The 27,979-nt window shown below is 43.8% G+C and overlaps 1 protein-coding gene and 1 long non-coding RNA gene across 3 annotated transcripts; both read left to right on the plus strand.

The window, feature by feature from the left end:
* The first annotated feature begins 7,131 nt into the window (after nt 1-7,131).
* Nucleotides 7,132-18,103, plus strand: LOC149982547 (uncharacterized). 2 transcript variants are annotated; one of them, XR_016497262.1, is made up of 5 exons: nt 7,132-7,524; nt 8,781-8,903; nt 9,412-9,638; nt 17,723-17,789; nt 17,934-18,103. It is a non-coding gene; the product is annotated as an uncharacterized LOC149982547 (long non-coding RNA). The 2 variants fall into 2 exon arrangements; XR_016497263.1 differs by lacking the exons at nt 17,723-17,789; nt 17,934-18,103 and adding an exon at nt 10,852-11,328 and having other exon boundaries at nt 7,136-7,524.
* A 34-nt stretch (nt 18,104-18,137) lies between these two features.
* Nucleotides 18,138-23,770, plus strand: LOC149982548 (opioid growth factor receptor-like). Its single transcript, XM_090241067.1, has 7 exons — nt 18,138-18,955; nt 19,100-19,138; nt 19,293-19,347; nt 19,431-19,509; nt 19,580-19,646; nt 19,792-19,940; nt 20,108-23,770. Exons 3-7 carry the CDS (start codon nt 19,299-19,301, stop codon nt 20,535-20,537), a joined length of 774 nt encoding a protein of 257 aa, XP_090097193.1. The 5' UTR covers nt 18,138-18,955; nt 19,100-19,138; nt 19,293-19,298; the 3' UTR covers nt 20,538-23,770.
* Nucleotides 23,771-27,979: the final 4,209 nt, after the last annotated feature.

The raw sequence follows: 27,979 nt of genomic DNA on the forward strand, positions 1-27,979 counted from the left end.
CAAATTTATTTATAATCAATTCAATGTATTTATAAAGCCCTTTTCACATCAGCTGATGTCACAAAGTGCTATACAGAAACCCAGACTAAAACCCCAAACAGCAAGCAATGCCGATGTAGGAGCACGGTGGCTAGGAAAAACTCCCTAGAAAGGCTGAAACCTAGGAAGAAACCAAGAGATGACAATGATCAAAACATATTTTGGGGTGTAAACCAGAAATATGAATCACTGATGATCCATACTGTTCTGATATAATAAGATGGATGTAGGATATTCTATGCCTTCCCCAGTCATGATGAACAGAAACATGCACAGTTGAAGTTGGAAGTTTACATACACTTAGGTTGGAGTCTTTAAAACTCATTTTTCAACCACTCCACACATTTCTTGTTAACAAAATATAGTTTTGGCAAATCGGTTAAGACATTTACTTTGTGCATGACACAAGTAATTTTTCCAACAATTGTTTACAGAATTTTTTAATAATCACAATTCCAGTCAACATGCATTAAGTTGACTGCCTTTAAACAGCTTGGAAAATTCTCCAAAATTATGTCATGGCTTTAGAAGCTTCTGATAGGCTAATTGGCATAATTTGAGTCAATTGGAGGTATACCTGTGGATGTATTTCAAAGTCCATCTTCAAACATCATGGGAAAATCAAAAGAAATCAGCCAAGACCTCAGAAAAACAATTGTAAACGTCCACATGTCTGCTTCATCCTTGGGAGCAATTTCTGAACGCCTGAAGGTACCACGTTGTAACGGATCTTGTCCTCCTCTTCTGAGGAGGAGTAGCGAGAAGGATCGGAAGACCAATGTGCAGCGTGGTAAGTGTCCATAATGTTTAATCAAACACAACAGAACACTGGAACAAAACAATAAACGTGCATAAACGAAACAGTCCTGTGTGGCAACAAACACTGACACCGAAGACAAACACCCACAACTCAAAAGTGAAACCATGCTACCTAAGTATGCTTCTCAATCAGGGACAACGATTGACAGCTGCCTCTGATTGAGAACCATACTAGGCCGAACATAGAAATCCAAAATTATAGAAAAACGAACGTAGACAACCCACTCAACTCATGCCCTGACCATACTAAAACAAAGACATAACAAAGGAACTAAGGTCAGAACGTGACACACGTTCATCTGTACAAACAATAGTATGCAAGTATAAGCACCATGGGACCACGCAACCGTCATACCGCTCAGGAAGGAGACTCGTTCTGTCTCCTAGAGATGAACGTACTTTGGTGCGAAAGTGCAAATCAATCCCAGAACAACAGCAAAGGACCTTGTGAAGATGCTGGAGGAAACGGGTACAAAAGTATCTATAGCCACAGTAAAACAAGTCCTATATCGACATAACCTGAAAGGCCGCTCAGCAAGGAAAAAGCCACTGCTCCAAAACCGACATAAAAAGCCAGACTACGGTTTGCAACTGCACATGGGGACAAAGATCGTACTTTTTTGGAGAAATGTCCTCTGGTCTGATGAAACAAAAATAGAACTGTTTGGCCATAATGACCAACGTTATGTTTGGAGGGAAAAGGGGGAGGCTTGCAAGTCGAAGAACACCATCCCAACCGCGAAGCACAGGGGTGGCAGCATCATGTTGTGGGGCTGCTTTGCTGCAGGAGGGACTGGTGCACTTCACAAAATACATGGCATCATGAGGAAGTAAAATTATTTTGATATATTGAAGCAACATCTCAAGACATCAGTCAGGAAGTTAAAGCTTGGTCGCAAATGGGTCTTCCAAATGGACAATGACCCCAAGCATACTTCCAAAGTTGTGGCAAACTGGCTTAAGGACAACAAAGTCAAGGTATTGGAGCGGCCATCACAAAGCCCTGGCCTCATTATTGTGGGAAGGTTGTGGAAGGCTACCCGAAACGTTTGACCCAAGTTAAACAATTTAAAGACAATGCTACTGTAAGAGTATAGCTACAGTCCCTCTCCTCGCCCCTACCTGGGCTCGAACCAGGGACTCTCTGCACACATCAACAACTGCCTCCCGGAAAACATCATTACCCATCGCTCCACAAAAGCTGTGGCCCTTGCAGAGCAACTACTTCAACGTCTGAGAGTGAGTGACGTCACCGATTGAAACTCTATTAGCGCGCACCACGCTAACTAGCTAGCCATTTCACATCGGTTACACTACCAAATACTAATTGAGCGTAAGTAAACTTCTGACCCACTGGGAATGTGATGAAATAAATAAAAGCTGAAATAAATCATTCTCTCTACTATTATTCTGACATTTCACATTCTTAAAATAAAGTGGTGCTCCTAACTTACCTAAGACATGGACCTTTTACTAGGATTAAATGTCAGGAATTGTGGAAAAACTGAGTTTAAATGTATTTGGCTAAGGTGTATGTAAACTTCAGACTCCAGCTATAGCTGTGCACCTCAATGAAGACCACTACTGAATTGGGTAGGATATTTTTCACAGGTTAGGTTTAGGCATGTTATTTCATGTCAGACTCTGCAGTGGCGCTTTTCTCAACATCTTTGACCCCAAAAGTTGTTATTTTTTGCTCATATGACTTGTAATATTTTGATGGAGGGCTGAAAACCTCAGCCGAATGGGTTACAGCTGACAATTTCTCACTAAATATCGCCTCTTCCACAGATCACAGGTTAGGGTATAGATCCATGCTAGACTTTTCATCGGCCACTTATCTCAACATATTAGACCCCAAAGTTTGCCAGGTCAAGCTATTTCTCATACATTAAAATGTCAGACATTTAAATGGAATAATAATAAAAATAGGGTGGTGCAAAAACCTTAAGAAAAAAAAGAGTAGTTGAGTGAAAAACATAACATCCCACTTTTCTATGTGCCATAGGTTATGAAAAGTATAAACAAGTATAAACAATTTAACGTGACCTAATGATGAGAGCGAGAGATGTAATGATGAAGTGAGACGAGACATTTGGACTAAGTTCTCGCTGAACTATCGTGGAAAATTGCAAGATTATGTTATAATACTTTTATTGCCTCAAGTGGTTGTTTTATGCAACAGAATAGAATAGGTATCTTTCATACAAATCTTAACCTTGTGACCCATTCTATATATCTGTTGTTCGTCATGTAGGTCGAAAAGGGCGTATTTTGTCTATAAAAGACCTAATAAGGATAAGTTTGCCTCTCCTCATTTGATATTAAGGAAATTAACCACCACATGCAATGGCTTGAAAAGTCAACCCCAATAAGAATGAAGAAAAGATCCATGGAAGGCTGATCCAAAGGGGAATGTTAGTTGGTTATATTTACCCGGTGAATACATTTGTACATTTAGCTTTGTATTCGCACACATCTATTTCCTGCTCTTAAGCAAGAGGTCTGAGCTCATTACATCCGCCATAGTCTTAATAACTTAAATGCAAAGTTTTAATCAGGGCAAGGTGTCTGGTAACATGACCGAATACAAACAGTGCAGCTATTACCAGAAAGATGTTTGTTTCTGTCTGCGCGATGCGTGGAGAAACCCGTTGGCTGCACCGCCTCGGATAGCGTCTCTCCAGTGAGCCACGTTTCCGTGAAGCAAAGAACGTTACAATCTCTGATGTCCCTCTGGAATGCTACCCTTGCTCGGATTTCATCAACCTTGTTGTCAAGAGACTGGACATTGGCAAGAAGAATGCTAGGGAGTGGTGCACGGTGTGCCCGTCTCCGGAGTCTGACCAGAAGACCGCCTCGTTTCCCTCTTTTTCTGAGTCGTTTTTTTGGGTCGCTGCATGGGATCCGCTCCGTTGTCCTGTTTGTAAGGCAGAACACAGGATCCGCGTCGCGAAAAACATATTCTTGGTCGTACTGATGGTTAGTTGACGCTGATCTTATATTCAGTAGTTCTTCTCGACTGTATGTAATGAAACCTAAGATGACCTGGGGTACTAATGTAAGAAATAACACGTAAAAAAACAAAAAACTGCATAGTTTCCTAGGAACGCGAAGCGAGGCGGCCATCTCTGTCGGCGCCGGAAGTAAAAAAAAAATGTAAAAAAATTTAAAAAAAATAAAAATCTACCTGCCCTCCAGGACACCTACACCACCCGATGTCACAGGAAGGCCATAAAGATCATCAAGGACATCAACCACCCGAGCCACTGCCTGTTCACCCCGATATCATCCAGAAGGCGAGGTCAGTACAGGTGCATCAAAGCTGGGACCGAGAGACTGAAAAACAGCTTCTATCTCAAGGCCATCAGACTGTTAAACAGCCACCACTAACATTGAGTGGCTGCTGCCAACACACTGACACTGACTCAACTCCAGCCACTTTAATAATGGGAATTGATGGGAAATGATGTAAATATATCACTAGCCACTTTAAACAATGCTACCTTATATAATGTTACTTACCCTACATTATTCATCTCATATGCATACGTATATACTGTACTCTATATCATCGACTGTATCCTTATGTAATACATGTATCACTAGCCACTTTAACTATGCCACTTTGTTTACATACTCATCTCATATGTATATACTGTACTCGATACCATCTACTGTATCTTGCCTATGCTGCTCTGTACCATCACTCATTCATATATCCTTATGTACATATTCTTTATCCCCTTACACTGTGTACAAGACAGTAGTTTTGGAATTGTTAGTTAGATTACTTGTTATTACTGCATTGTCGGAACTAGAAGCACAAGCATTTCGCTACACTCGCATTAACATCTGCTAACCATGTGTATGTGACAAATAACATTTGATTTGATTTGATTTGATTTAAATGGATTAAGTTTTGACCAGTTCAAAGCCAGGCTGAAACTCTCCCTGAAAATAGAATTTATCAACAGAATCATATTGCCCTTTCAGGTTAGAATGTGGTTTAAACATCAAGGAGTAAAACTGAGTTAACTGAGACCTGTGTGGGTTAACTGAGACTATTCGTTTTTCTTAGTTTTTCAAGGAACGGCTCTCGCTAGGTATTAGCTACAATATCTGCTGTACAGAAACTTTTCCACAATGGGTGGTACCACACACACATAGTTCTGCAGTAGACTCCTCATGTTATAAAAACACCTGTGCCAGTCAACATGCATGAGGACCTATCTAATCTAATCTAGTCTGCCTGTCCTCTGCAGGTAACATCAGGGGATCAATCCTCTATATGTTGTCAAGGGGTAAGGATAATGACTATAAAAAAACATGTACAGAAATACAGAGATTTAAAAAAACAGTAAATACACTGTCCAAGCTCTGTCCCACTTCCAAAATAATATCACCCAGACATACGCTGGGTATGTATGACACCGCTCATTCAGCTCTCCTTTCCTCTCTTCTCCTCTCCTCTCATCCTCTACTCTCAACCCAATCTAGGGCAGGTGACCTTATCCATTGGCAATGTTATCATTGAGTCCCTCTTCCCTCCTCGCCATCCTGAGTTCTTAACATGCCTGCCTCATCTGGTGGCAGGGCGCTGGAACAACAACTCTGTGTTCCGGGCCAGACTGGGGAGTTTCTCTGGACTGGTTGGCTACACTCCAGGTGCCGGGGGATCATATGCAGCAAGTTGGATAGCAACGGTAGGTACAGTCATGCCCTGCCGGTCCAAACTCTGGGAGCAGCTCCCCTCAACTAGAGACTCAAACAGAGAGACGGGGAGAGTTCAGGACTAGACACACTGTGATCTTGCATATCAAGGATCTTTACAGTCGTGTCTTTGGCATCATTAAATTGAAGACTTATTTTTATCAAAAATTCTATGTAATTATTATTACATGATTAAATTAACTTAATCATGTAACTGTAATTACCTAGGAAGTCGGGGCACGAAGGAAAATTATAAAATATAAAATATAATTTTCCTAATATAACTTTCAGATATTTTAATATCTGATCAATTAGTCTTCTAATTAAGGAATTATTCTTTACCTCACGTTAGTCTCATTCCAAACATCGTAAATTGTTGGTTATCTGCACGAACCCAGTCTTCACTATGAGTCATCCATACATCAATTGTCTTAAATAATTTATTTATTAACTAATTAAACAATCACAGAAATGCACAAACAAACAGTAGATATAGTTACAAGGAAATTATAGCAGATGTGCCCTAGTGGGCTAAACCGGCATCGCGGCATGGTAAACAAAATGGAAGTGGGGGTCGACTGAGATAAAAGACACCACAAAGTTGATAATTATGATAATTGAAATGCTAATCCTTTGCACATGAACACTCACTCATTAGGGAATAATTGCAATCAATATATATATATATATATTTACGCTCAGTGTGTCATCGTGATCTCTGTTGGAAAGTTTGTTTCTGTTGGAGAGTTTGTCCGCCCTCTCGCTCTCTCTCTCTCCCATGGTTAGAATGGATAGTTCAGAGTAACATTCAGCAATGTTGTTAGAGAATAGATGTTTTGGCTGTTGTCAGTCTTCGTGTTCAAAGATACCGAATTCCTAGCTGCAGACTAGTAATTAGTATCAAAGATTTGTTCTTATTCTGTCGGTTCGATAGTCTCAGAGTTTAACCACGTGGTATGGTTAAGAATTCAGCAATGGGCTCAAACCTTAGCCCTCTTGTAATTGAGATAAGCTTGGTCTCTACTCAAACCTTAGCCCTCTCATAATTGGGAGAAGCATGGTCTGAAGATAAATTCCCAAGGTGGGTGTTATATTCGGAAGAGCAGAAAGGGGCTGTCCCATGACGCCAGATCAATGTCTGTGCTCATGGGGCGGGCCTATGATTTAGATAAACTGCAAAGGGAATTGGAGTTTCCTTCATTAAACAGTTTAACTTTTTATGGCTGCAGTGGCAGTATTGAGTACCTTGGATGAAAAGGTACTCATTGTAAACGGCCAGCTCCTCAGTCTCAGTTGCTAATATATGCATATTATTATTAATATTGGATAGAAAACACTCTGACGTTTCTAAAATTGTTTGAATTATGTCTGTGAGTATAACATAACTCATATAGCAGGCAAAAACCTGAGAAATTCCACTTCCTGTTTTTTCTTCTTCTGGGGTTGGCAGATCTTCAACCAAGCTCTCATTGAAATTACAGCGAGATATGGATGAGTTTTCAATTCCTACGCCTTCCACTAGATGTCAACAGTCAATAGAACTTTGTCTGATGATTCTAATGTGAAGGGGGGTCGAATGACACAGGAAATAGTCACCACTGCCACGAGTTGACCATGCATTCACTATGCACGTTCACAGGGGAAGCACCTGCGTTCCACCGCTCATTTGAAGTCATTCTAATTCTCCGGCTGGAACGTTATTCAAGATATATGTAAACAACATTCTAAAGATTGATTCAGTACATCGTTTGACATGTTTCTACTGACTGTTATGGAACTTTTGGACATTTCGTCATGTTATAGTGGACGCGCTTTGTGACTTTGGAATTGTTTACCAAACGCGCTAACCAAAGTAGCTAATTGGACATAAATAACAGACATTTTCGAACAATTCAAGCATTTATTGCGGACCTGGGATTCCTAGGACTGCATTCTGATGAAGTTCATCAAAAGGTAAGGAAACATTTATCATGTATTTTCTGGTTTCTGTTGACTCCAACATGGCGGCTAATTTGGCTTCTGTTCTGTGCGCCGTCTCAGATTATTGCATGTGTTGCTTTTCCGTAAACCTTTTTTGAAATCTGACACAGCGGTTGCATTAAGGAGAGGTATATCTATAATTCCATGTATATAACTTGTATTATCATATCCATTTATGATCAGTATTTCTGTTGAAACGATGTGGCAATGCAAAATCACTTGATGTTTTTGGAACTAGTGAATCTAAATAGCCAATGTAAACTCAGATTTTTTTTTATATAAATATGAACTTTATCAAACAAAACATGCATGTATTGTGTAACATGAAGTCCTATGAGTGTCATCTGATGAAGATAAAATGAATCACTAACCTTGAATTATCTTTATTTCTGTTTTTTGTGAATGCTATATTTCGCTGGAAAATGGCTGTGCTTATTGTGGTTTGGTGGAGACCTAACATAATCGTTTGTGGTGCTTTCGCTGAAAAGCCTATTTGAAATCGGACACTTTGGTGGGATTAACAACGAGAATAGCTTTAAAATGACACATGTATGTTTTAGGAATTGTAATTATGAGATTTCTGTGGTTTGAATTTGGCGCCCTCTATTTTCACTGGTAGTTGTCATATCGATCCCGGTATTGGGAATGCAGCCATAACAAGTTAAAATCACATTACATAATTTCACAAATAGTTTCATCTTTACTCATTCATTTTATACAACAATTAGATGCAAGCCTCACAACTGAGACTCTTGTATAAACAGGGTTATGGTAATGTGGCGGTCTTGTCTCTCAAGAGTTTCACAAAATTGTACCAAATGGACCAGTTCGTAGCTGGCTGCTTCACCGACAGTTTATACATTCTCCAGAACATGAATTTAGTTCAGTTCTCAAGTTCTGTGAGGTGGAAGAAGTTCCTTTGTTATCTCTATGAAAACTCACTCTCTATACTGTCTGGCTATGAGGAAGAATCTCCTCCAGGAATTTATGACCTGCCTAACAGCAGCCTGGGTGTAGGAGCGAGAGAGAGAGGGGGATGGTGCAGAGAGAGAGGGATGGTGCTCGCTGTACCCAAAGAGGGCAATGTCATGACATTACTAACTATCATAGTTTTAGTAAGTGAGAACTATCATAGTTTTAGTAAGTGAGACACTTGTTTTGCTATTCCACTACATGTCATCCTAATATGGGTCCTGCTGTGAGCCACTGATCTTTGTGTTCCTCCTCAGCCAGCAGCAGGTGTCTTCTACAGGGGCTGGGCAGTGTGGTCTGTCTGGAGACGCCTCATGTGATGGACCAACGCTATGGCATTAAACGCTTGCTGCAGGACCAAACACATTCCCATCAGAGACGTATGCATTTACAAATGATTCATTAACCATTACTAAGCTAATTATAAACCCTTTGTAAAGGGTCCCTTGTTGTACAATGCCATTTTGCACCTTAAAGCTCATAAAATAAAGTTATAATAGTTGATAGTAGGAGAGTGCAGTAAGAGTAACCAACCCTCCATTCGCTCTTGGCAAAGTTCTTCCTAATCTGGGCTCTGACAGACTCATGGATGATCTTAACCAGGACTGTGTCTTCAGCAACCCTAAGGGAGGGAGAGAGAAATGAGGGCAGGGCTCTGTGTGCATGCGTTAGCTCACCAGAGAGGTAGAGGCAGCAGGTGGCTGTGTGTGTGTGTCTGTAATTGCGTGGACGTGTGTGTGTCTATATTACTACTAACCAGAGACGTTGAGGCCACTGGATGACTATTGAGTTCCCACCACATGGTCCTGTAGATATTAATGTACTGTGTGTGTGTGTGTGTGTGTGTGTGTGTGTGTGTGTGTGTGTGTCTGTACTACAACCCACTAGAGACGTAGAAGTGGCAAGATTACTGTACGGGTACCACCACACGGTCCTTTCAATGTTGATGTACTGAATAAACAGCGCCACCAGCAGGTAGAGGAAGAGCAGGAACTTGAACAGCAGGCTGTTGTCCAATGGGAGGTCAAGGATCCATGAGTGATGGACAGGTTCCGGCGAGATGAGGGCTGAGAGACTCACACAGTTACTGCTCCTAGACGGAGGGGGACATACAGGTAAGGGGGTTAGTGTGTGTGTTTTTGTGGTGCAGTGTGAGTTGGCTACAGGAATAAGCATAGGTGTGTAGGATGGTCATAGATTTATGCTCCTGCTCCTGCCAATTCCATTGCTGTCATTGTGAAGCCAAACATTTGGCTTCACCATGAGTGACAGGGAGTTGGCATGATGGCACAAACAGACTGAGACTCAGGCTAGGATCTGTGATAGAGAGTGTGCGGAAGAGCATGTTGTGGTGAGAACAGAACAGAGGAAGATATCTCTCCTATCTGTTGCCATACCTTCTTGGTCCTCAGGGGAAATATTTCAGACAAGGTAAATAATCTCTACTCCCCCCTCAGTCACATCAATGATTTATCTGACCAACCTTCACTATGTTAGAGAAGATGAGAGAGAATATTAAAAAGCAGGTATCTTACGTCACCGGTTAGAGCATTAGGCCAGTAACCAAAAGGTCGCTGGTTTGAATCTCCGAGCCAACAAGTTGGAAAATCTTGAGCAAGGCACTTAACCTTAATTGCTCCTGTAAGTCGCTCTGGATAAGAGTGTCTGCTAAATTTCTAAAATGTAAATATCGGTCAGGATGGGAAGGAAGAAAATATGACTGTTTTATGGTAGTTGCAGAGTGATAGTCAACTTCAAACGGGGGTCGGATCAAATAGGCCTACACATTTAATTTCCCACAGTGCTTTGTTTAAATAAGTAAAGTATGTATGTAGGTGTGTTTGGGGAGGGGATGTTAAACCTGCTTGTTGTAGTACAGGACAGTACAAGACATGCCACCAGACGCCTCTTCACAGTCCCCAAGTCCAGAACAGACTATGGGAGGCGCTGTCACGTTCTGACCTCTATTTCCTTTGTATGTAGTTAGTATGGTCAGGGCGTGAGTTGGGTGGGCAGTCTATGTTTGTTTTTCTATGATTTTGGTATTTCTATGTTTCGGCCTAGTATGGTTCTCAATCAGAGGCAGGTGTCATTAGTTGTCTCTGATTGAGAATCATACTTAGGTAGCCTGGGTGTTTGTGGGTGATTGTTCCTGTCACTGTGTTTGTTGTCACAGGATAGGACTGTTTTGCGTTTTCACATTTCTTGTTTTTGTTAGTTTGTTCATGTGAAGTTATTTATTAAAAACATGAATCAAAACAACCACGCTGCGCTTTGGTCCGCCTCTCGTACAGACAAACGTCATTACAGAATCACCCACCCCAACAGGACCAAGCGGCGTGGTAACGGGCAACGGCAAGAGGAGCAGCAGGAGAAGCAACAGAGGCAGCAGCAACAGGAGCAGCAGCAGCAGCAGTGGGAGAGGCTGCACTATTTGGAGAAATGGACATGGGAGGAAGATTTGGATGGTAAAGGACCCTGGGCTCAGCCAGGAGAATATCGCCGCCCCAAGGAAGAACGGGAGGCGGCGAAAGCGGAGAGGCGCCGGTATGAGGAGGCAGCGCGGCGTCGTGGATGGAAGCCTGAGAGTCAGCCCCAAAAATTTCTTGGGGGGGGGGCTAACAGGGAGTATGGCTACGCCAGGTAGGAGACCTGAGCCAACTTCCTGTGGTTACCGGGGGGCTTAGAGAGACCGGGCAGGCACCGTGTTATGCTGTGGAGCGCACGGTGTCCCCAGTGCGGGTGCACAGCCCGGTGCGGTACATTCCAGCTCCGCGTATCGGCCGGGCTAGAGTGGGCATCGAGCCAAGTGCCATGAAGCCGGCTCTACGCATCTGGTCTCCAGTGCGTCTCCTTGGGCCGGCTTACATGGCACCAGCCTTGCGCACGGTGTCCCCGGTTCGCCTGCATAGCCCAGTGCGGGCTATTCCACCTCGCCGCACTGGCAGGGCGACCGGGACCATTCAACCGGGTAAGGTTGGGCAGGCTCGGTGCTCAAGAGCTCCAGTGCGCCTGCACGGCCCGGTCTATCCGTCACCACCTCCACGCACCAGCCCTCCGGTGGCAGCTCCCCGTACCAGGCTGTCTCTCCGGCCCATCCTTACAGGGGCTTCCTCCTCTCCAGCGCTGCCGGAGTCTCCCGCCTGTTCGGCGCTACGAGAGCTACTCAGTCCGGCGCTTCCAGAGCCTTCCTCCTCTCCAGCGCCGCCAGTGCCGCCCGTCTGCCCAGCGCCGCCAGTGCCGCCCGTCTGCCCAGCGCCGCCAGTGCCGCCCGTCTGCCAGGAGCCGCCAGTGCCGCCCGTCTGCCAGGAGCCGCCAGTGCCGCCCGTCTGCCAGGAGCCGCCAGTGCCGCCCGTCTGCCAGGAGCCGCCAGTGCCGCCCGTCTGCCAGGAGCCGCCAGTGCCGCCCGTCAGCCAGGGGCCGCCAGTGCCGCCCGTCAGCCAGGGGCCGCCAGTGCCGCCAGTCAGCCAGGGGCCGCCAGTGCCGCCAGTCAGCCAGGGGCCGCCAGTGCCGCCAGTCAGCCAGGGGCCGCCAGTGCCGCCAGTCAGCCAGGGGCCGCCAGTGCCGCCAGTCAGCCAGGGGCCGCCAGCGCCGCCAGTCAGCCAGGGGCCGCCAGCGCCGCCAGTCAGCCAGGGGCCGCCAGTAAGCCAGGGGCCGCCAGTGCCGCCAGTCAGCCAGGGGCCGCCAGTGCCGCCAGTCAGCCAGGGGCCGCCAGTGCCGCCAGTCAGCCTGGGGCCGCCAGTAAGCCAGGGGCCGCCAGTGCCGCCCGAGCAGCTGCCCCTCTGTCCCGAGCTGCTATCGCCCCTCTGTCCCGAGCTGCGGCCACCCCTCTGTCCCGAGCAGCTGCCGCCCCTCTGTCCCGAGCAGCTGCCGCCCCTCTGTCCCGAGCAGCTGCCGCCCCTCTGTCCCGAGCAGCTGCCGCCCCTCTGTCCCGAGCAGCTGCCGCCCCTCGGTCCCGAGCAGCTTCCGCCCCTCTGTCCCGAGCAGCTGCTCCTCTGTCCCGAGCAGTTTCCCCTCTGTCCCGAGCAGCTGTTTCACCTCTGTCCCGAGCAGCTGTTTCACCTCTGTCCCGAGCTGCCCCTCTGTCCCAAGCAGCCCCTCTGTCCAGTGGGGTCATTGAGAAGGGTGGCCATGGTGAGAAAGCCACGGAGGCGGACAATAAGGCGGACTAAGACAATGGTGAAGTGGGGTCCGCGTCCCGCGCCAGAGCCGCCACCGCGGACAGACGCCCACCCAGACCCTCCCCTATAGGTCAAGGTTTTGCGGCCGGAGTCCGCACCTTTGGGGGGGGGGGGGGGGTACTTGTTTTTGTTAGTTTGTTCATGTGAAGTTATTTATTAAAAACATGAATCAAAACAACCACGCTGCGCTTTGGTCCGCCTCTCGTACAGACGAACGTCATTACAGGCGCACAGTACTACATAGAACCATGACTACATTGAACTCTATTCCACATCAAGTAACTGATGCAAGCACATACATTTTATTAAAAAACAGATAAAAATAACCCTTATGGAACAGCAGGGACTGTGAAGCAACACAAACATAGGCACAGACACATGCATACACACAATAGATATGTGGTAGTAGAGTGGGGAGAGGGGCCTGAGGGTACACACTTAACGTGTTGGGGAATCTGTTGTGAATATGTTATACAATTTTAAAAACATTACAACTGCCTGACTTCCTCCCTATAGGCTGTCTCATCGTTGTCAGTGACGAGGCCTACCACTGTTGTGTCATCAACAAACTTAATGATGGTTTTGATGACGTGCTTGGCCACGCAGTCGTGGGTGAACAGGGAGTACAGAAAGGGACTAAACACACACCCCAGAGGGGCCCCAGTGTTGAGGGTCAGCGTGGCAGATGTGTTGTTACCTCCCTTACCACCTGGGGAAGGCCCGTCAGAAAGTCCAGGATCCAGTTGCAGAGGGAGGTGTTTAGTCCCAGGGTCCTTAGCTTACTGATGCGCTCTGTGGGCACTATGGTGTTGAGCTGTATTCAATGAACAGCATTCTCACATAGGTGTTCCTTTTGTCCAAGTGGGAAAGGGCAGTGTGGAGTGCGATTGAGATTACGTCATCTGTGGATCTGTTGTGGCGGTATGCGAATTGGAGTGGGTCTAGGGTTTCTGGCATGATGGTGTTGATGTGAGCCATGACCAGCCTTTCAAAGCACTTCATGGCTACTGATGTGAGTGCTACGGGGCAGTAATCATTTAGGCAGGTTACCTTTGCTTTCTTGACCACAGGGACTATGGTCTGTTTGAAACATGTAGGTATTACACACCCGGCCCGGGAGAGGTTGAAAATGTCAGTGAAGACACTTGCCAGTTGGTCCACACATGCTTTGAGTACACCTCCTGGTAATCAGTCTGGCCCCACAACCTTGTGAATGTTGACCTGCTTAACCTGTTTGGGGAAGGGGGCAGTATTTTCACTTTTGGATAAATAGTGTGCCCAAACTGAACTGCCTCCTACTCTGTCCCAGATCCTAATATATGCATATTATTATTAGTATTGGATAGAAAACACTCTGAAGTTTCTAAAAAAGTTTGAATCATGTCTGTGAGTATAACAGAACTTATATAGCAGGCGAAACTCCGAGGACAAACCATTCAGATGTTTTTTTTAAGTCACTGTCTTTTCAATGTTTTCATGGGGAATCCAGAATTCTAATCAACTTTCCTGCAGTTTCTACCGTTTCCACTGGATGTCACCAGTTTCTAGAAATTGGTTGACGTTTTTCCTTTGTGTAATGAAGAAGTACCATAGCTCAGAACGAACGTCACTTCATGTGTACCTTTTGATAGAGGCGCGTAACCAGAAAAGTAGCATCAGTTTGTTTTGCTCCTGTATTGAACACAGATCATCCGTCTTCAATTTGATCGATTATATACGTTTAGAAATACCTAAAGTTGTATTACAAAAGTAGTTTGAAATGTTTTGGCAAAGTTTACAGGTAACTTTTGAGATGTTTTGTAGCGACGTTGCGTAAGTTGGAAGTGGTGTTTTTCTGGATCAAACTCGCCAAATAAATGGACATTTTGGATATATATCGACGGAATTAATCAAACAAAAAGGACCATTTGTGATGTTTATGGGACATATAGGAGTGCCAACAAAAGAAGCTCGTCAAAGGTAAGGCATGATTTATATTTTATTTCTGCATTTTGTGTCGCGCCTGCAGAGTTGAAATATACTACTCTCATTGTTTACTGTTGTGCTATCATCAGATAATAGCCTTTTTGAAATCTGACATGTTGGCTGGATTCACAACGAGTGTAGCTTTAATTTGCTATCTTGCATGTGTAATTTAATGAAAGTTAGATTTTTATAGAAATTTGGCGCTCTGCATTTTCCCTGGCTATTGGCCATGTGGGACGCAAGCGCCCCGCCAACCCCAGAGAGATTAAAGGTCTTACTCACATTGGCTACGGAGAGCGTGATCACAGTCACCCGGAATAGCTGGTGCTCTCATGCATGCTTCAGTGTTGCTTGTCTCGAAGTTAGCATAAAAGGCATTTAGCTCGTCTGGTAGGCTTGCGTCACTGGGCAGCTCATGGCTGGGTTTCCCTTTGTAGTTTGTAACAGTTTTCAAGCCCTGCCACATCTGACGAGCATCAGAGCCGGTGTAGTAAGATTCAGTCTTAGTCTTGTATTGACGCTTTGCCTGTTTGATGGTTCATCGGAGGCCATAGCGTGATTTCTTATAAGCATCTGGATTAGTGGCAGCTCCTTGAAAGTGGCAGCTCTAGCCTTTAGCCCGGTGCGGATGTTGCCTGTAATCCATGGCTTCTGGTTGGGAAATGTACCTGCGGTGTGGGGACGTCGTCTCGAAGCACTTATTGATTAAGCCGGTGACTGAGATGGTATACTCTTTAACGGCATTGGATGAATCCCAGAACATATCCCAGTCTGTGCTAGCAAAACAGTCCCGAGTTGGAGTATCCAAACTTTTGACTGGTAATGTATATACACTTTTTTGAACATCTACTAATTGAAGTGTTTTTTGTTGTTTTACTATTTTCCACATTGTAGAATAATAGTGAAGACATCAAAACTATGAAATAACACATATGGAATCATGTAGTGACCAAAAAAAGCCTACCCTGGAGAGCATCTGTAGCAGCTCTCTCGTGATGCTCTTGGTGAAGGCACTATGCAGGGGAATAGTCTCGGGATACCTGGTGGCATAATCCACTACAACCAGTATATGTTGAAAACCTTTTGCAGACCGTGGTAATGGTCCAATTAAATCCATAGCAATTATATCGAATGGTTTGTCGATCACTTGCAATGGGATTAAGGGATTTCGTAAATCAGGAAGGGGTGAGGTTCTCTGACAGTCAGGACACCCTTGGAAATACCGTATCACATCCGCATACACCCCCGGCCAGAAGAAGCATTGTAACACCCATTCCTGTTTTTATTCTCTCCATAAATGTCCTCCCATCATGTGGCTATGTGGCTATGGGCCAGGTTCAGCACTGTCCGCCGAAACGGGAAACGGGGTTGGAACCAACAGCTGCTCCACTGTGAAGTCATTGGACTTCGTGAACTGGTACAACAGATTTTTTCCCATGAGAAATATACCATCTATTACCTTGACATTCTGTTTGGCGTTCTGTAGTGTGGTGCCTTCCAGCAGAGCAGTACTAAACACATCACTCTTCATATTTTCAAGCACGGTGGTGGTTGCATCATGTTATGGGTATGCTTGACATCGGCTAGGACTAGGGAGTTTTAGAATGAGAAACGGAATAGAGCTCAGCACAGGCAAAATCCTACAGAAAAACATGGTTCAGTCTGCTTTCCAACAGACACTGGGTGGCAAATGAATCTTTCAGCAGGACAATAACCTAAAATACATGGCCAAATATACACTGGAGTTGCTTACCAAGACGACATTTAATTTTCCTGAGACATTGAATGTTGCTGAGTGGACTAGTTACAGTTCTGATTTAAATCATCTGGAAAATCTATGGCAAGACTTGAAAATGTCTGTTTAGCAACGATCAACATGACAGCGCTTGAATCATTTTTAAAGAATATTGTGCAAATATTGTTCAATCCAGGTGTGCAAAGCTCTTACTTACCCAGAAAGACACAACTGTAATTGCTGCCAAAGGTGATTCTAACATGAATTGACTCAGGGATTTGAATACTTAGATATGTCTGTATTTCATTTTCAAAACATTTGCAAACATTTCTAAAAACATATTTTTACTTTGTCGTCACTTTGTCGTTGTGTGTAGAGAGGTGGATTTAAAAAAAATGTAATCCATTTTGAATTCAGGCTGTAACACAACAAAATGTGGAATTAGTCAAGGGGTATGAATACTTTCTGAAGGCACTGTATATGCCAACATCTGCAGAGAAATGTCAGGCCTATGAATCACTATTGTCCTTTGTACCACATGCTCACTGTTGTATTTCCTCAGGAGCGGATACACCAGTACACCGGTTGGTCGCAACAAGTAAATGCTTTGTTCTTATACTTTATGTACTGATACATTGAGAGACTGGTTTTTGGGACCTAATTTCTAAATATTTATTGAACCATTATTGCATTTGTACAACATTGGGTCTCAAATTGATGAGTAGTTGTATTGAGTAATGTAAGGCTATCGCTCACCATATAAAGCTTTAGTCAAGGGTTTAATAATTCTTATGTTTTTATTACGTCCATCTAAAATGGATATGATTAATAAGCAGCTAGTAAAAGTTTCCCTCCAAGTTTGTTTTACTTTATATGGCTCAGACACGTGGGCGTATCAATATTGTGCTTCCAGTATTTTGTAAGGGGTGCATAACTGGTGGCAGGGAAGTCAGACACAGAACTAGGTAATAGCCGGAGCAGTTTAATAGCAAAACCAACGGCATAAAGAAATGACAAACATGGGTACAAAACCCGACCCGCACCAGTAAACATGTGCACAAGCACTTACAACAAACAATTCCACACAAGACATGGGGGGAACAGAGAGTTAAATACACAACAATTAATGAGGGAAATGAAAACCAGGTGTGTAGGAAAAAAAGACAAAACAAATGAAAAATGAAAAGTGGATCGACGATGGCTAGAAGACCGGTGATGCCGACCGCCGAACATTGCCAAACAAGGAGAGGAACCGACTTCAGTTGAAGTCGTGACATATTTGCCATTTTGTGAACTCATGGAGTGAATGTGTTTTTAGTCAAACAAAGTTTAACAGGTTCAGAAGTGCAGCAAGGGACATGCAGAAGTACAGGCATGATTATCCAGTAAGTCATTATTCTCTTCACACAATCTTACACACTTTATGCTATAAAATATATCCACCTCAATCATAGTATGTTGCTGCTGCTGACTATCAATCAGTCAATAGTTTGTACATAGTCTTTAGATCTTTGTTCTTGTTTCCACAGGGGAAATAATCAAATTTGTACATTGGTGGGCAACAACAAGTAAGCAAGTACTCATCTCTTTATGTAGTACATGGAAAGGCGGGATGATTTGAGTCGTAATTTTACTGGCCAATTCCTCTGAGATTATTGTACTGTTTTAAAACAGCTCTCTGAAATATCCTCATTTCTGAATTTGCATTACTCTCCCCCCCCCCCCCGAGAAAGGAAGGCTATTCCATGCTAGAAGTTGCCAAGAAACTGAAGATCCCGTGCAACGCTGTGTACTACTACCTTCACAGAATAGCCCAAACGGACTCTAACCAGAATAGAAAGAGGAGTGGGAGGCCCTGGTGCACAACTGAGCAAGAGGACAAGTACATTAGAGTGTCTAGTTTGAGAAACAGACGCCTCACAAGTCCTCAACTGGCAGCTTCATTAAATAGTACCCGCAAGTCACCAGTGTCAATGTCAACAGTGAGGAAGCGACTCCAGCATGCTGGCCTTCTAGGCAGAGTTCCTCTGTCCAGGATCTGTGTTTTTTTGCCCATCTTAAACTTTTCTTTTTATTGGCCAGTCTGAGATATGGCTTTGTCTTTGCAACTCTGCCTAGAAGGCCAGCATCCCGGATTCACTGTTGACATTGAGACTGTGGTTTTGCGGGTACTATTTAATGCCAGTTGAGGACTTGTGGTGCGTCTGTTCACCATGCAAAGCTTTAGTCAAGGGTTTAAGTCTAATGATGTTTTTATTACATCTATGTGATCTAATAACTTCCAGATACATAAAATGGATATGACTCAAAGTCTGCTAGGCCCGTCAGTAGCCAAGTAGAATACAAGCCGGCCTTTGCAGCTAGTAAAAGTTTCCCTCCAAGTTTGTTTTACTTTATATAGCTCAGACACGTGGGCGTATCAGTATTGGTCAGGTGTTTCCAGTATCTGCCATTTTGTGAACTCATGGAGTGAATGTGTTTTCAGTCAAACAAGTTTAACAGATTCAGAAGTGCAGCAAGGGACATGCAGAAGTACAGGCATGATTATCCAGTAAGTCATTATTCTCTTCACACAATCTTACACACTTTATGCTATAAAATATATCCACCTCAATCATAGTATGTTGCTGCTGCTGACTATCAATCAGTCAATAGTTTGTACATAGTCTTTAGACCTTTGTTCTTGTTTCCACAGGGGAAATAATCAAATTTGTACATTGGTGGGCAACAACAAGTAAGCAAGTACTCATCTCTTTATGTAGTACATGGAAAGGCGGGATGATTTGAGTCGTAATTTTACTGGCCAATTCCTCTGAGATTATTGTACTGTTTTAATACAGCTCTCTGAAATATCCTCATTTCTGAATTTGCATTACTTTCCCCCCCAGGATGAAATGCCTAATTTACAGTTCTACCGTGGACAAATACCCTCCTCCCCTGATGGTAAACTATTTACTGTTTCTTTCAGCGCCGTTTCAATTTGACAAGACATGGACACGTTTAACTGTAAACTTTGCTCTGATTAGGTGTCTTCATTGAGGACTTTCACAATAAATGGCACAGGAAATATTCAAAACTGGAAGAAGTTCACTCATACATCCAATGGTCAGTTTCCTTTACATGTCTAAGTTAAATTGTGTAAAATATTTGTTTAATAAACAAACATTTTATTTAGGTTGTTCCCACTTCAAGAACCAGGAATGAATTATCAAGCCAAGGAACTCACCAAGAAGGAAATTGAGGTACTTCTAGTAGTTTCTTTGAGCAAGGAAAGTGTTCTCTGCATACTGCATTTACATGTCATTACATTATCTATTGACTGGGGGCTTAGAGACAAATGGAAATGTGTTCATAATCGTTCTGAATGACAATCCGCTTCCTCCTCAGGCTTTCCTTGAAGATGGCACAGCAAAGCAGAGGCTGGTTGCATCCTACAAGCTCATGCTGGACTTCTACGGCATAGAGCTGTCAAATGACATAACAGGGGAAGTGAAACGGGCGAACAACTGGCGTGAGAGATTTGACAACCTGGAAAGGTTAGAAATTTCTTCCTTTGGTCATTTAACTGTTATTATTTTATAGTGATTGCAATACATAATAGCTAAGATTTCAGCTTTCAAATTAACCTTCTGAGAATAACAGTGCTTTTGAGGTTAACAGTACCCTTGTATGTTTGTTGTTCTTGTGTTTTTGTTCATGGCAGAAACACACACAACAACCTGCGCATCACCCGCATCTTGAAGTGCCTGGGCACTCTGGGGTTCCCCCACTACCAGGCCCCACTGGTCCGCTTCTTCCTAGAGCAGACTCTTGTCAAAGACAAGCTGTACAATGTGAAGGAAAATGCCCTGAACTACTTCATCTTCGCTGTCATTGATAAGCAAGAGCGCAGGAATTTAGTTAAGTATGCCTACGCACACTATGAGCCCAAACATGAGTTTGTGTGGTGCCCCAAGACAATCCAGAGTATATTCAGGGGAGAGACATTCCCAGATGATAATAACCCAATTGATCTGAAACAGGATGACATTGACGACAACACTGCCAGCTATCAGTCTGTCTCTCACGATGTTAACAAGAATGAGCCAATGGATAGGAGTGGAATGGCAGGTGAGGTTAGTGACGTTATGTGATTAGGGTCGCCAAACGATGCATGGTTGAGACATGTAGTGAACAAGCACCAAACCAGCTTGCGTGAGGGCAGTTGGATGGTGAGCTGTGCATTGCATGATGTGCAATTTTGTGCTGTTTCTATCAGAATAAAGCTCCATGACTGGTGCTACAAGTTGGAGCTCGTGTCGATGATTGATTGAACACAACACAGGAAGAGTACTGTTACAGTGGCTAAGATTGGTCCCAAAGATTGGAAAGCAGCTGCTGTCATCTCCCTCTTCAAAGGGGGAGGATACTCTTGACCCAAACTCCTACAGACCTATATCTATCCTACCCTGCCTTTCTAAGGTCTTCAAAAGCCAAGTCAACAAACAGATTACCGACCATTTCGAATCCCACCATACTTTCTCCGCTATGCAATCTGGTTTCAGAGCTGGTCATTGGTGCACCTCAGCCACGCTCAAGGTCGTAAACGATATCTTAACCGCCATCGATAAGAAACAATACAGGGTTCAATTCTTGGACCGATTCTCTTCTCTGTATACATCAATGATGTCGCTCTTGCTGCTGGTGAGTCTCTGATCCACCTCTACGCAGACAACACCATTCTGTATACATCTGGCCCTTCTTTGGACACTTAACAACCCTCCAGACGAGCTTCAATGCCATACAACTCTCCTTCCGTGGCCTCCAATTGCTCTTAAATGCAAGTAAAACTAAATGCATGCTCTTCAACCGATCGCTGCCTGCACCTGCCCGCCTGTCCAACATCACTACTCTGGACAGCTCTGACTTAGAATATGTGGACAACTTCAAATACCTAGGTGTCTGGTTAGACTGTAAACTCTCCTTCCAGACTCACATCAAACATCTCCAATCCAAAGTTAAATCTAGAATTGGCTTCCTATTTTGCAACAAAGCATCCTTCACTCATGTTGCCAAACATACCCTTGTAAAACTGACCATCCTACCGATCCTCGACTTCGGCGATGTCATTTACAAAATAGCCTCCAATACCCTACTCAATAAATTGGATGCAGCCTATCACAGTGCCATCCGTTTTGTCACCAAAGCCCCATTTACTACCCACCACTGCGACCTGTACGCTCTCATTGGCAGGCTCCTCGCTTCATACTTGTCACCAAACCCACTGGCTCCAGGTCATCTACAAGACCCTGCTAGGTAAAGTCCCCCCTTATCTCAGCTCGCTGGTCACCATAGCAGCACCCACCTGTAGCACACTCTCCAGCAGGTATATCTCTCTGGTCACCCCCAAAACCAATTCTTCCTTTGGTCGCCTCTCCTTCCAGTTCTCTGCTGCCAATGACTGGAATGAACTACAAAAATCTCTGAAACTGGAAACACTTATCTCCCTCACTAGCTTTAAGCACCAGCTCACAGATTACTGCACCTGTACATAGCCCATCTATAATTTAGCCCAAACAACTATTTATTCATTTTGCACACCATTATTTCTCTCTACTTTGCACATTCTTCCACTGAAAATCAACCATTCCAGTGTTTTACTTGCTATATTGCATTTACTTCGCCACCATGTCCTTACCTCCCTTATCTCACCTCATTTGCTGACATTGTATACAGTGCCTTGCGAAAGTATTCGGCCCCCTTGAACTTTGCGACCTTTTGCCACATTTCAGGCTTCAAACATAAAGATATAAAACTGTATTTTTTTGTGAAGAATCAACAACAAGTGGGACACAATCATGAAGTGGAACGACATTTATTGGATATTTCAAACTTTTTTAACAAATCAAAAACTGAAAAATTGGGCGTGCAAAATTATTCAGCCCCTTTACTTTCAGTGCAGCAAACTCTCTCCAGAAGTTCAGTGAGGATCTCTGAATGATCCAATGTTGACCTAAATTACTAATGATGATAAATACAATCCACCTGTGTGTAATCGAGTCTCCGTATAAATGCACCTGCACTGTGATAGTCTCAGAGGTCCGTTAAAAGCGCAGAGAGCATCATGAAGAACAAGGAACACACCAAGCAGGTCCGAGATACTGTTGTGAAGAAGTTTAAAGCCGGATTTGGATACAAAAAGATTTCCCAAGCTTTAAACATCCCAAGGAGCACTGTGCAAGCAATAATATTGAAATGGAAGGAGTATCAGACCACTGCAGATCTACCAAGACCTGGCCGTCCCTCTAAACCTTCAGCTCATACAATGAGAAGACTGATCAGAGATGCAAATCTGGCCTTTATGGAAGAGTGGCAAGAAGAAAGCTTTGCCACAAGCCACCTGGGAGACACACCAAACATGTGGAAGAAGGTGCTCTGGTCAGATGAAACCAAAATTGAACTTTTTGCAACAATGCAAAACGTTATGTTTGGCGTAAAAGCAACACAGCTGAACACACCATCCCCACTGTCAAACATGGTGGTGGCAGCATCATAGTTTGGGCCTGCTTTTCTTCAGCAGGGACAGGGAAGATGGTTAAAATTGATGGGAAGATGGATGGAACCAAATATAGGACCATTCTGGAAGAAAACCTGATGGAGTCTGCAAAAGACCTGAGACTGGGACGGAGATTTGTCTTCCAACAAGACAATGATCCAAAACATAAAGCAAAATCTACAATGGAATGGTTCAAAAATAAACATATCCAGGTGTTAGAATGGCCAAGTCAAAGTCCAGACCTGAATCCAATCGAGAATCTGTGGAAAGAACTGAAAACTGCTGTTCACAAATGCTCTCCATCCAACCTCACTGAGCTCGAGCTGTTTTGCAAGGAGGAATGGGAAAAAATGTCAGTCTCTCGATGTGCAAAACTGATAGAGACATACCCCAAGCGACTTACAGCTGTAATCGCAGCAAAAGGTGGCGCTACAAAGTATTAACTTAAGGGGGCTGAATAATTTTGCACGCCCAATTTTTCAGTTTTTGATTTGTTAAAAGTTTGAAATATCCAATAAATGTCGTTCCACTTCATGATTGTGTCCCACTTGTTGTTGATTCTTCACAAAAAAATACAGTTTTATATCTTTATGTTTGAAGCCTGAAATGTGGCAAAAGGTCGTGAAGTTCAAGGGGGCCGAATACTTTCGTAAGGCACTGTATATACTTATTTTTCTACTGTATTATGGACTGTATGTTTGTTTTACTCCATGTGTAACTCTGTGTTGTTGTATGTGTCGAACTGCTTTGCTTTATCTTGACCAGGTCGCAATTGTAAATGAGAACTTGGTTAAATAAAGGTGAAATCAATAAAAATGTATCCATACCTCGTGATAACGTGCCTGATCTGTCGACGAGGTACACTCTGAGAAACAAAGGGACAAGTCAGGGCACAAAGTCTACTGGTGGAAGGAATCAAAACACCAATGCTGATTCATCCCATGAGGATCTACCAATTAGGCAAAACGATACTGCTCAATCCAGTTATGGAGCTTCTGATAGAGGTAGCTCTATAACGACCCCCAACACTAGTCAGCACCCCACCATTGATTCTCCGAAGAAATCAGATTGTCGACCTAGCAGTGGACATTCAGAGAGAATTACAGACGATCATTCAGAGAGAATTACTGACGATCATTCAACGAGAATTACTGATGATCAGAGAAAGAGCTGCAGATAAGCCAACAGAGCATGACCTTCCAGAACGTATCAATGTTTCAGAGGGAATGACTAACGCTGATCATGATGAAAGAAAAAAGAAGGGAGCTGCGGGTAAGGGAGCAGATCGTGAACCAAGCGGTATTGTTTTGAAAGGAAAGACTAATGCCAATGATCATAAGAGTGGGGTAGCTACAGACAGGAAAGCAGAGAGTGGCAGTGGTCTGGGTAGCCATTTGATTAGCTGTTCAGGAGTGTTATGGATTGGGTATAGAAGCTATTTAAAGTTAATCAATTTATTACATCTGATTTCTGATCACATGTATAATACACTGCTCAAAAAAATAAAGGGAACACTAAAAAAACACATCCTAGATCTGAATGAATGAAATATTCTTATTAAATACATTTTTCTTTACATAGTTGAATGTGCTGACAACAAAATCACACAAAAATTATCAATGGAAATCTGGTCTGGTCTGGATTTGGAGTCACACTCAAAATTAAAGTGGAAAACCACAATACAGGCTGATCCAACTTTGATGTCATGTCCTTAAAACAAGTCAAAATGAGGCTCAGTAGTGTGTGTGGCCTCCACGTGACTGTATGACCTCCCAACAACGCCTGGGCATGCATCCTGATGAGGTGGCGGATGGTCTCCTGAGGGATCTCCTCCCAGACCTGGACTAAAGCATCCGCCAACTCCTGGATAGTCTGTGGTGCAACGTGGCGTTGGTGGATGGAGCGACACATGATGTCCCAGATGTGCTCAATTGGATTCAGGTCTGGGGAACGGGCGGGCCAGTCCATAGCAGCAATGCCTTCCTCTTGCAGGAACTGCTGACACACTCCAGCCACATGAGGTCTAGCATTGTCTTGCATTAGGAGGAACCCAGGGCCAACCGCACCAGCATATGGTCTCACAAGGGGTCTGAGGATCTCATCTCGGTACCTAATAGCAGTCAGGCTACCTCTGGCGAGCACATGGAGGGCTGTGCTGCCCCCCAAAGAAATGCCACCCCACACCATAACTGACCCTCCGCCAAACCGGTCATGCTGGAGGATGTTGCAGGCAGCAGAACGTTCTCTACGGCGTCTCCAGACTGTCACGTCTGTCACATGTGATCAGTGTGAACCTGCTTTTATCTGTGAAGAGCACAGGGCGCCAGTGGCGAATTTGCCAATCTTGGTGTTCTCTGGCAAATGAAAAACGTCCTGCACGGTGTTGGGCTGTAAGCACAACCCCCACCTGTGGACATCGGGCCCTCATACCACCCTCATGGAGTCTGTTTCTGACCGTTTGAGCAGACACATGCACATTTGTGGCCTGCTGGAGGTCATTTTGCAGTGCTCTGGCAGTGCTCCTCCTGCTACTCCTTGCACAAAGGCGGAGGTAGCGGTCCTGCTGCTGGGTTGTTGCCCTCCTACGGCCTCCTCCACGTCTCCTGATGTACTGGCATGTCTCCTGGTAGCGCCTCCATGCTCTGGACACTACACTGACAGACACAGCAAACCTTGCCACAGCTCGCATTGATGTTCCATCCTGGATGAGCTGCACTACCTGAGCCACTTGTGTGGGTTGTAGACTCCATCTCATGCTACCACTAGAGTGAAAGCACCGCCAGCATTCAAAAGTGACCAAAACATCAGCCAGGAAGCATAGGAACTGAGAAGTGGTCTGTGGTCCCCACCTGCAGAACCACTCCTTTGTTGGGGGTGTCTTGCTAATTGCCTATAATTTCCACCTGTTGTCTATTCCATTTGCACAACAGCATGTGAAATTTATTGTCAATCAGTGTTGCTTCCTAAGTGGACAGTTTGATTTCACAGAAGTGTGATTGACTTAGAGTTACATTGTGTTGTTTAAGTGTTCCCTTTATTTTTTTGAGCAGTGTATATCAGTGGGTTGTTAGCCACGTTTCAAAACAATACAAATGTTATACTATTGATTACTTTTTTCAAACCTGCAACGATTATGTTATTGGTTTATTTTGTAATAGCATATTTTTAGTTTGGGGAATTTGTTATTTTGATTTGGTGGTAAATGTTCAGCTTTGAATGCTTGCCTAAAAAGGTATTTCAAAATACTTTCTACTGTTTAAAATATCTTTAGTGCCTAACTATGTGTACCACCAGGGGAGCCTAATGATTTGCATAAATATGACTTCGAAATGTAATTTTAATAAAGTTTAGATAAACGGAGTCTATGTGGTGTTTATTACAGTCTCTGAACATTACATTTTTTTTGTTTGAGATGTAATGGAAAGACAATCCATAAATGACAGAAAGATTGCCATACAGTAGGTTTAATTGACCAAGTTTAAACAAAATTACTGCCAACTGTAATTAGCAATACTATAGATGCATCCATTCAGTGCTTAACTGCTGAACATACAAGCACATACTGTCCGAGGAGGAGAAACATGACCGCTCTTCCGAGCCCAGACGGAAGGCTAAATGATACAAAGCTCTCCAGCTCTGCTGTTGAGACATGGTATTTTCGAACTACCTACGAATACAGCGTGTGTTATTTAGGCTGTTGACTTGTATGTTAGGCTGTTGACTTTTCGTTGTCCCTCCAGCCTCCGCATTGCCTGCTAACACCCAGACACGGATCTTCACGTCGAATCTCAGTATTCCACTACTACCGGTGACAACAGCCGTGTAGACAACAGTTTCTAGCCCCGCTAAAATGGACGATGTTCCAATTTGGCGTGAGTGAGATTATGTAGCCTTTGAGACAGATGCAGTATCTAGGCCTACAGATTGGCCGACAATACTGGTAGGCTATAGAGACGGACGCCATGGAATACTGCATAAACCCCGTCCTCGATTATAAAATATATGCCATCGTAGGCCTATTCATTTGTAGCGTAATCAAATAGTGGGCTATTGTCCAATCACAGTAGCCTATAGGCAGGCCTATTTCTATTAACCATTTCCCTCACAATAGGCTACTGAAAAAATATAATTTGTGAAATCGTTGGGAAGTAATTTATCCGACGCATTTGATCATATAGGCCTAGGCCTGCGCCCAGAATAGGGGCAATAGTAAAATCGCTGGAAATTCGGGAAGCTAGGAATTCTAGAAAATAGTTGCTGGTCGTCAGTGAAATAGCAGCTCAGAGAGAGGCAGAGTAAAGTACGTTTCAAGTTGATCGATATCCACTTGTAGGCATAGGCTACTTTTATCCATCTTATATGGCGAACCACGGCATATAGCCTACATAATTGGACAAATAACCATTGTAAACCATAGCGTAGCCTACGTCATTGCCTCACACTTTGAAAACCATATTGGCAATTTTCCGCGGGACTGTCTGGAGAACACTGAAGGTGACAGTCCAAGAGAGACCGACGGATAAATCAGGGGCCTAGTTTCGCAGTTGCGATGTAACTTCAAGGGGCAATCAGTAGTTGCTACATACATTTCTTGGATTTATAATTTAAAGATATGTACCCATTGATTCTTGAAGAATATAACTTATATATCATAAGCTTAGTTCAACTGTCATACCCCATCAGAAACCAAAATATAAGCTTGTTTTACTCCAACGTTAGAAAACGAAAAAAATGAACAAACGTATATAGTCACAAAAACAATTTTTAGATCATGGATGGTCCTGGCGTCCATAGCTCTGTCTATGAATTTGAGAATGGTATCATTTTTCCAGCCCCATCCCTCGACTTTTTACCAAACCAAGGGTGAGGAGTCCACTTTGTTATTGTTGCAATACTGCTGATTACCGCATTAAGCATTTCATGGTCGTAGAAGATGCGTTATTTACAATTCAACTTTTTAATAGTTTCCAAGCAAGCACGTTGAGTTAACCTGTGTCAGCTAAGAGCGTTGTTGTTTGGGCAATGTTTGCTTTTTCACGA

This window comes from Oncorhynchus mykiss, chromosome 7, assembly GCF_057628025.1.
Source record: "Oncorhynchus mykiss isolate SJ-2025 chromosome 7, ASM5762802v1, whole genome shotgun sequence".
NCBI lineage: Eukaryota > Metazoa > Chordata > Actinopteri > Salmoniformes > Salmonidae > Oncorhynchus > Oncorhynchus mykiss.

Coding starts and splice junctions, on each gene's coding strand:
- LOC149982548 (XM_090241067.1), top strand. CDS start 19,299: ATGCCTAATTTACAGTTCTACCGTGGACAAATACCCTCCTCCCCTGAT. Junction 19,348..19,430: donor AATACCCTCCTCCCCTGATG/GTAAACTATTTA, acceptor TGCTCTGATTAG/GTGTCTTCATTGAGGACTTT. Junction 19,941..20,107: donor AGATTTGACAACCTGGAAAG/GTTAGAAATTTC, acceptor TGTTCATGGCAG/AAACACACACAACAACCTGC.